The 9,880-nt window shown below is 42.8% G+C and overlaps 1 protein-coding gene across 3 annotated transcripts in view; it reads left to right on the top strand.

Moving 5' to 3' along the window:
* Positions 1–364: 364 nt before the first annotated feature.
* CCNL2 (cyclin L2) overlaps positions 365–9,880 on the top strand; it is a 45,798-nt gene continuing 36,282 nt past the window's right edge. The window contains exons 1-3 of one of the 3 annotated variants that reach the window (XM_078642399.1): positions 365–797; positions 1,872–1,946; positions 6,387–6,496. In XM_078642399.1, coding sequence (XP_078498525.1) covers positions 552–797; positions 1,872–1,946; positions 6,387–6,496 — 431 coding nt within the window. In that variant the 5' untranslated portion in view covers positions 365–551. Of the gene's footprint in view, positions 798–1,871; positions 1,947–6,323; positions 6,497–9,880 lie in introns of all 3 variants that reach the window. The other 2 variants (XM_078642400.1, XM_078642401.1) reach the window with 2 other exon arrangements.

Raw genomic sequence — 9,880 nt, 5'->3', positions numbered from 1 at the left:
GTATTCCCACGGATGATTTTGGGGGAACTGCCACTCCTGTACAGCTTTTCTCCCAATTACTTTCGATGCGACTCTCATCTCTAACGATGTCCAGCTTTGAGCGTTTGAAAACTGTTCCATGCGAAGCGCTCGGGTGCCTCTAGGCTATATCCGCGCTATACGAAATCACAGAATTAAATAAACAAAATACAACTGTTAGACACTTTCTATCTACTGCGGGGAGGCGACTAGGTCTTGGGTAACCGACGCCATTACGCAAGAACTTACTCGCCCCTTCGTCACTGAGCATGATTCACCGACCAAACACGTCACCCTAACCGCTCCCTCGGAACAAAGACGTGACGGTCCCGCCCTACGTTTAGCCAATCGTCCAATCATACGAGGCAATACTAGGCGAACTGCAGCAGTTCCATCCAATCATCGTACCCCTTGTTAAACGAGTGGGCTAGGCAGCTCGACCGAGCTGGGGGAGTTGAGGTAACGGCGTTGCGTGGCGTAAGCTGCCTTCGTTGGTTTCCCGTCGGATAACGAGAGGTCGGTGCTCTGAAAAGATGACGACGGTGGCGGCGACTCCCACTACAACTGTCGGAACAGGCTCCGGCTCGGAAGGGATATTAATCGGGGATCGCATGTATTCCGGAGTGTTGATCACCCTCGAGAATTGTTTGATTCCCGATGCGCACTTCGCGCAGACTCCTTCAGTCAGCGACGGTTTAGGCCCGGAGATCGAGGGCGCACTACGTAGCGTGGGGTGCGAACTTATCCAGTCGGCTGGCATCCTTTTGCGAATGCCGCAGGTGAGCATTTGGGAGGGCCCAGCAAGTGTAAATGGTCTCAGGGAGAGTTAATTTCTATGCTAGAAGAGAGAATTTAGCCATTGGTTAATGAATTGCACACCAAGAAGGGTAGATCCAGCGAGGTGTCGCTTGTCTCGTAGTTTTATTTTTAATTCCGCCTGCGGTCAAAATGGCGGCCCCTTCAATGGGCCTATGCATAGCCTTAGTTCCTGTCGTTCTCTGTTAATGTGAAATTTGGTGTGCGGCTTAGCTAGCTAAACTGGTGTCTTTGAGATTCGTAGTTTAATATGTATCTAGGAGGATGAGTGTGCCCCCTTCCTATGTTTGTGCTTCTTGTGTCGGTCATAAAATGGCGGCCACAAGTGCGGCCTACTCGCAGTTGAAGAGCCTGTCTTGGGCGGTCGGTCGTTAAGGGTTGAATCCTCGTACTAGTGCGTTTTCAAAGGGTGCTGGCCCAATGGTTGCCCTTTTTAGAAGGGCCTTACTTAATCCGGTACAGATACCTAATAACGCGATGTTATTACTGTTCGCGAGTTGTGTCGTACACTTGTTGAAAAGACCGCGTTGTTGGTACTAAACTAGGACTCTTCCTGACTGTCTCTTAACATGTACAGATGTTAATTTACTTTGGAGACGTCCCCGTGATAGCTCTGGAGTAAAGTGTTTGAAGCACTTTTCGTTTATACGTAGCGTTGGCTGCCTGTTTTGTTAGTTACGTGGAGCTGGAAAACCCAGACTGACTAATATGGTCAACATTCGTTGTTCCCGTAATAGCTTAACTCCAGTGGATTTAGGAGGGTAGTTTCTCAGAAACTCAGCTGACGATGCCGCGTGACATGAGATTGCATCATTGCGTTTATAATGAGTTTCGGTTAGTGGTATGCGGTGACGTGTCTAGAACGTCTATAGTATGGCAGTGCACGTATTTAAAGTTTTTTTAGGCCCATAAAATATTCCCTTTAATTAATGTTTAGGCTCGCTTATTTAGTTTTTGTCCATACCCATTTGTTCACGACTTTAATATTTAATTATGGAGTTTGCTCTCAACCTTTTTTTTTTTTTTGTATTTTCTAGGTGGCCATGGCGACGGGGCAAGTCTTGTTTCAGCGCTTCTTCTACACAAAATCATTTGTGAAACATTCCATGGAGGTAAGAATGACGTATCTTCATTGATACTATTTATATTCGCATTTCAGCCCTAATCTAAAGAAACTCATCGTTGTTTAAAACACATACTGCACACCAGACTATAGAGCTAGGTTACACTTGTACATTCCACTCCCTTGTATAGGTAGTCGTTTCCATACTCAGTTACCCTTGCATGCCATTGTGTAAGTGTAGAACACTAGTCTCAAACCTTTTAATGCCGCACCCCCAATATACAAAACAATGGGCCCCGACAGTTTTTCACAATTCTATCAAATTTGCGTTATCTAAATGTTTAGGCTTATTTATACATTAGTTATGTTATGTTAACCTACTAAAAATAATATACGTACTATTCTGGTTAGCTAGGCCCGCTAACATGTAAGAGTATCCACAGTGTGATCTTCCGAAATTGGGGCGGGGGGACATCTTTGAAGTCCCTTCACTTTTGACTTCCAGCAGATCTAAATTACAAAGATGCAACTATTGGCCCATTAGAACAATACAGTGTAAGCTGCATTCAGATAGATGTTTTTCCATTTCTTGTCCTTAATCTGCTTACTCAGTAGCAAATGTCTTTTACTTATGTCTTGCTAATTGACATAATAAAGGGTATTCTCATTTACAATGCCAATAGCGCAAACTCTTGTCAGAGAGACCTATTCGAAGAAGCATCATCATTGTATTTGTATGACTATGCCCCCTCATGTACCCCTCTATGTAAAGCGCTCTGATATCTGCAAAGATCTTGTCCGCGCTATATAAAACTTTTAAAATAAATAAATTGTCCCGAGCTGCTTGGAAAGTGGAAACATGCATCGCACGCTGAATGTCGTTAAAGAAAATAGTGTTTACAGACTAAAAAGACTTGCAGTGTATCAGAAGTAAAGGGCCAGTCCTCATGGGAAGTTACAAATAAAGACAAGGCGGTACTAAGTAGTGACCAACAAACCTATTAACGAATCAGCTAGCATTTACAAAGGACAATGACACAAGCCAATGACAAAAATGGGCAGAGTGGACAGGCTTTTATTCCATGCTCCAGTTTAAGATATATAGATGTTTGCTAACCACATATGGTTTTATGCAAAAACTATGGCTTAGTAAGATATAGCTAAAGCTTTATCAAAGAACACAATAAAATAGCTGTTTACTTAGTCATTTGCAACGCCTTTTCTCACCAGTTTAGCCTTGGATGCTGGATTCTTCTTACTTGGGCCAGAGTTTCTGATGCAGGCCAAAGCCTGTGAGCCACAAAGATTCCACTTTCGTCAGCCGCACATCCTCACCTGTTTGAGACAACATTGTTGTGATAGTGTTCATAGGAGCTTGGAAAGTTAAGTGGCTTGTGCACTACACCACATACATGGTTAGTGAAGTTCTTCAGCTCTCATTAGCATAAACCCACTTCATCCACGGCGACTTTCTTTGTCAAAAGTTTTTAGCCCCTCTAATACAAATCGACTCCACGTTTGTTCCATTAATCCACATTTCCAACACCACATAACTTTCATGCACTTCCTTGGTATTAAAAGGACTTCTAAACTTCGATAAGTCCCCTCTTTATGCGTCTTTACTTCACCCACTCTCATGGTCCATGTTGGTGAACTTGGAAACCTGTTGATCTATACGCTTTTAAACACTATCCTTCAGCAAGCATGATACTAATTTGGTCTCAAGTTTTCGATCTTTCTTGACCTCAAACGTAAACTCAAAAGCACCCTGCTTACTGTGGTGCGATGTGCCCATATTAATTTACAGCACCACGCACATTAGAACCACTCAGCATTGCCTTTTGAACTGCACTATTTACTATACGGTTCGACGTTTCTATAATGCTGGTGGGTTATAAAGTGCTGTGCGGTGACGTTTAATGCTATTTCCACTCAATTCCTTCATCTCTCTTGGAGTAAGTTGACTGCTTGTGTCTGATACACTTAGTTAATTCTTTATTCAGACTGCCTCGTCGTGACTCCCCAGCCTCGACTCACGTTTTCAGTATACCTCACATCAAGCATTCCTAATTCGATCCCATGTACAACATTCAACTTATGTCATGAATACGATAGTAAGGTGTGATTCTACTTGTTACCTATTGCTTGTGAAAGGTCTATGTAATGTGCTATAATTTTGCATAGTGTTGAATTGGTTTTCTTGTGTCTTCATATATCGAGCTGAGTGGATCTTCCTGTCCTTGAGGAACACCATCTTAGCAAGGGGATGGAGGTGCTAGTGCGCGAGCAGCTGCAGGGGCATTTGACTCCTGCTTTTCTGTCCTGTCCATGGTGAAGAACAAAGTCGGGATATTGGTAGAGGTTTGTTTGAATGCAGGATAGCTATTGGCCGGCAGATCTGACATTGCAAGATTTGTCAACCGTCCACACCGTCAACTCCCTAACTATTGGTAGATAGACAGTAGCAGTCTCTGTGTAGTTGTTAAGGATGTAGACCAAATTCAAAAGTGGACTTCAAAGCCATGTCGGAACCATATAGTGGTTCAGTTGAAAATGGTAAACTTTCAAAAGCTTATTTCCGTTTGATATTGTGATGGTCTTACCTCCTTAAGGCTCCTTAGATCAACTATACTGCCAAGGCAATGTGAATACTCCTTTAGGGTGCCTGGTCTAAACGTTGTCCTATTTTCAGACGATGATGAAAAATGAATAAATGTTGATTGCTGACTAAAGCCTCCTAGGGAATGGTGCGTCTCAGTTTACTACTGATTGGTATATGGCTCATATGTATCCCCTTGTGAGACAAAGCTTTGCTTTTGCACCCTTGTTAATGTAGCTCACTTCACGAAGGATAGAGCTTAGCGGGTGTCTTTAGTCTGTTTCCAAACTTAATTCCCTTTCAGGTGAACTGATGGGAATTATCCATGCGTCAGTCTTGGAAAAGGCCCAAAGGAAGTTAAATCAATGGATGTTATGATTGAGCTGGATGTGTTAGTCACACATTAAAGGGCAAAAATGTTTCTTGGAACCCTAGGTGGAAATGTCCACTTTCTGAGGGACGTTGGAGCCATGTTTAAATGAATCCTAAAAACCTCACTGGAATTGGCATCCACTGGCACCTTAATGTGCCCATGGCCTAACTTTAAGATTATAGAGTCGCTACGTGTTTTTGGGAGCGTTTGTCATGAATGGTCCACCTTATTTATGACCTCCAATAGTTGGGGGAAAAAAATCCACATGTATGAGAATTGAAGTATTGGCAAAGCAGTATTGCAGTATTTAACTCTCGTGTGATTTTTCATAACCTCTCCGTTTCCAATTAGCTGTTCGACAGAGGAGGGATCAGTTTTCATATTTACACGTAATTGAAATCGCCTTGCTGTCGTATATCCGACCTGTTAGAGCCTACCCACAATGGTTCCTAAAACCTGAGCAGTATGAAGTGTTTTTCATACAGTACACAGTATTATTCATGTTGTAATTAATCATCGCGGAACAGCACACACAGCAGAGCCAAAATATGCAAATGAAACGCTACACATTTTCCAAAAATTGGTAATGTATACTCAATCAAGAAATCACGATTGCTACATAATGCACAAAGAAAATGGATCTAACGTTATTCCCAACGGAAACGCAATCTGCTGCATCACACCAAAACAGTCCTTTCCAATGTAACAGGCAATTATGTAGAGTAAAACAACATAATGGAGGGTAGTAGAACCACTTCGTATTGCATTCATTCAAATGGTGCTCACGCTACAATCCGTGTGGCAAGGTTCAGCTGCATACTCTCGGCTCTATTTTGTTTCCTCTCGCTCTAGTTCCTCGTGGTTTTGTTAACTTGCTGTAGTTATTACACTATGAATAATACTTTGTATTATAAGAAATTTTCCCGTTGGGACCATTTTGTTGACTAGCGAAATACTCCTGAATGCTATGACTTTTTGGGCAACCCCAATATTTGGTAATGGCAATTAAAAAAGGTTTTAGAAACCATGATCAGTTAGCAGAGTTATACTACGTTTATGCCAGAAACTTGACTCCTGGCCTGTTGCACGGGAAGTTCCAACCTATTGTTTGAGAACCATATTCGGTTTCTGCGGACAAGTGGAAATCTTTCCCGTTAGCATACAAATACTGCTGAAATGTCAGTTACATATTAAAAATTGGCCACTTAATAGGAAGTCTGCTCCCAGGAAATGGTGCATTGGGGTACATCCAGTGTCTTGAGTTGGGTGTATTTTATTTGAGGCCATCAAGTTTCCCCAACACGTTCGTTAATGCATGTATGTAGTGCGCATTGCTTTTTCAAATTACTTTTTAATGTTTCCATTTGAGTAGTCGTGCATGTTCAGATGGGAGGGGCATAACATATTGCATTGTTTTTTATATTCATCGACATTTTTTCTTATCCCTCCTTAAGCTGTTGGAGGCTCAGCTCCCGAATTGAACAAAACATCAGTATGTTGCAATACTTCTATTTCAGCATGTGTCAATGGCCTGTGTACATTTGGCATCCAAACTTGAAGAGGCACCAAGACGCGTAAGGGATGTGATCAATGTTTTTCACCGACTTCGGCAATTAAGAGAGAAGAGGTGATTCGCTTTTTAATGTTTGAGTTGCCTAATTTTCTTGGGGGTGGTTGTGTTTAAAATGGATAAAGTGGTTCTCGTTTAAGTATGCCTCGGAGTGTAGGTTGCAAGGTCTGTGGCTGCATTGCCACATGCCATTGGGTTGCATTAGTTAAGATATGTCAAATGTTGTCAAACCCTTGTTTGGAAAGGTGCTCCTCCATATTGGTAAGGATGCTTCGACCAAAAGACGTGTACTGTCAGAGTTATAAGTTGCTTATTAGTCTAAAACGGGTTAAAACTTTTTTCAAATATAAACTATCTTTCGACAACGACGCTATAAGTTTACTAAAGGTAAAGTTCGACATGGTTGTTAATCCTCACAGGAGCTGGCATTTTAGCGAATGCACCTTACGATTAGAGCTCATAATATTCAAACCCATATCTGCTGATATACTTTAAGTATGGTAACCAAGTCTGTCATGTTTGTTAAACATTGCCTATAGTTAGACACCCCTGTGGAGGCAAACAATTGTGTTTTGCTGTTGCATGCCTCTGCCTCAATTGAGTCTTGATTTTGTCTTGGCCCAATATTGATAATGCTCTGTGGAACCTAAATATGGCTTAAATAAATGCCATCAAACATCACTGAGCTTAAGCAGTTTTATGAGGAAGTCAACCTTCTTGTTGGATGAGACAAACGTGACACTTGATCCAACTACGGTTAAATTCACATTTCAATGAATCGTGGGGTTCCTTTTCCTATGAGGCTACATTTTATTTTTTTGTTCGATGTAGTCGCCCTATATATTCATCTACTGTTCATTCTTTGTGAGGATTATTTGAAAGTCGAACATTAACATGTAAAACCATGGAATCTATAGATGGTATGGTTTCTTACATGTAATTCTAGTTCTCTCGTAGGGGTATTTCCATGATAGTCATAAGCGATGAATAGTCCCACCCATGTGCAGGGACCCCATATCACTTTATCCAAATATGTTCTTAAGTGAAGAAGTTTGATTTTCTTCGGGAAGGCCTTGAAAAGTCACTTAATGTCATGATGCAGCCTAGGAGAAGGCCACATAGGTCAGAGTTCTTCATCTTGTAATGACAAGAGAAGGGTCTATGTGAATATATGCTCTCAGAATTGTCTTTTTTTGTAATGACACATAAAAAGAACCTTCACAAACCCTTTTAATATGAATAGACGGATATGAAGTGGTGCCTGGCCCTGTAGCACATAGGCTGCCATTATAACTGTGCCTTTAAAAACAGAGACCACCAATATCCCATCATGCTCAGCCAGAGGCAGTTACCTCAATTCATTTTGAAGGCTACAGCAAAATGACAGTTAACGGAGCATGGGATAATGTGTCCACTCCACCGAGGAGGGAGGGCTGCTTATGACTGTCACAAATACCCCTACGAGAGAACTATAGTTACAGGTAAGAAACTATACCTTCTCTCGTAGGGGACTTCCATGTATAGTCATAAGCAATGAATAGAGTAACAAGCTCTTCCTGGGAGGAGGTGGGATCAAAGTGGTTGGAAGAGAGCCAAATACAGCATCGCTTCTGTTTTAAAGCATAAGCTGCTCGTATAGATGGTCGCTTAGCTTCCTTTAGAATGTCCATACAGTCCTGAGACTGGTTTAAATTTCCATACTGCACTCTGCAGCCATGCTGCCAAACTCCAAGATGACATACTGGGGTGTAGTAGTGGACCTCTGAACTTCGTGAGCAGGTCCTGTGGTCTGCAAGGCAGTCTGAGATATGGACAGATAGACCGGTGAAGGAGGTCTGGAAATCACTGCGGTCTTGGCCATTCTGGGTTGATGAGTATCATCTGGGTTGTTGACACCAGTTTCTGCAGGACTGTCAGTATTAATGTTATTGGAGGGAAAGCGTAAAGAAATTTAACCAATTGCTCCATTGGGCATTCCCTAGAGACTGGATGGTAAAATCAGGAGGCGAAGTCGTGGCATTTTTTGTTTTCTGGCGAACAGATCTATAGAAGGTATGCCCCCCCCGCAGACTGAAAATACTTTGCGCAAAGTCTTAGTTCAGTACCCACTCGTGGTTGTTGCTGAGAACCCTGCTGAGTGCGTCTGCTTGGATGTTGTTCCCCTTGGAAGGTGGGCCACTACCAGTGTTAAATTCCTGGCAATGGGCCAGTGCCAAATCAGTTGGACTTCTTGCGACAGTCTGGACCTCGTTCCACCCTGCTTGTTTAGGTTGTACATGGTGGTTGTATTGTCCGTTCGTGCAAGCAGGTTGTTGGTCATTAATGACTGGTGAAGAGCTATGAGAGCTTGGTGTACTGCCCGAAGTTCTAGAAGCTTAAAATTATACTTCTGTTCTCTGGAGGTAAGTGATCCATGTGGGCTCCCCAGCCAAGCAGTGAAGCATCTGTGACCAGGGTCTGTCTCGGCGGAAGTGGATGGAAGGGCATTCCGCACAGGAGATTTTTCTGGGAGCATCACCACTGGAGGGATTCCACTGCATGAATTGATAGTCTAATCGTGTCCTCCCATTTCCCCGAGAATTGGTTCCACTGGTCTTTTAAACGTTCCTGGAGAGGACGTATATGGAGGCGAGCATTGGGAGTATCTGCAGGAGGCCATTGAGCCGAGGAGAGAGGAGACTGTGTACTGATCAACAGGTTATCCCCTGAAGGTTGTTACATTTTATGAGAAAAAATAAGTCGTTCTCCGAAGGAAACACCTTACCTGTAAAATGTTGATAGTAGCTCCTAAGTAATGTAGAGTCTGAACTGGAGATGCCATGGACTTTAGTATATTGACTTGTAGACCCAAGCGATGAAGCAGATTGCACGTCCCGAGGAAATGCTCTTTGGGCTTCCGTTAATGTGGATGCTTTGAGCCAGTCGTCCAGGTAAAGATATGTAAAGATTTTTTTGTTTCCCTAGGTGCACTGCCGCCCCTTCCGTGCATTTGGAGAATGTCCTGGGCGCTGACTTCAGGCCAAATAGGAGGACTGCATATTGGTAGTGATTCTGTCCCACGACTAACCTGAGAAACTTCCAATGGAACTTGGAGATCGGAATGTGAAAATAGGCTTTGTATAGATCTAGCGAACAGAGCCAGTCTCCCTTTTTAAGTTGAGGATAAATTTGGTGCAAGGCCAACATTTTGAATGTTTCCTTTTTTTGATCCAGTTGTTTGTGATGTGGAGGTCTAGATTCGACCTGAACTCGGGTCTACCTTTCTTTCTATTGCATTATGAAGCCTCTGGAGTGGATACCTTGACTGCATTAGTTTCGTGGGACAGGTCTGACCTCTTATTTGCAGCACAGGATGTTCTATTCTTGTGTAAGCTTTAGGCGAGACGTGGGTGCCTTGGGAGGTATGGAAGGAGGTGGGGCAGTGAACCTGAGATACCACTC

The sequence above is a fragment of the Lissotriton helveticus genome, chromosome 5_1 (assembly GCF_964261635.1).
Source record: "Lissotriton helveticus chromosome 5_1, aLisHel1.1, whole genome shotgun sequence".
Classification (NCBI taxonomy): domain Eukaryota; kingdom Metazoa; phylum Chordata; class Amphibia; order Caudata; family Salamandridae; genus Lissotriton; species Lissotriton helveticus.
This window is presented reverse-complemented; position numbering and strand designations above follow the sequence as displayed.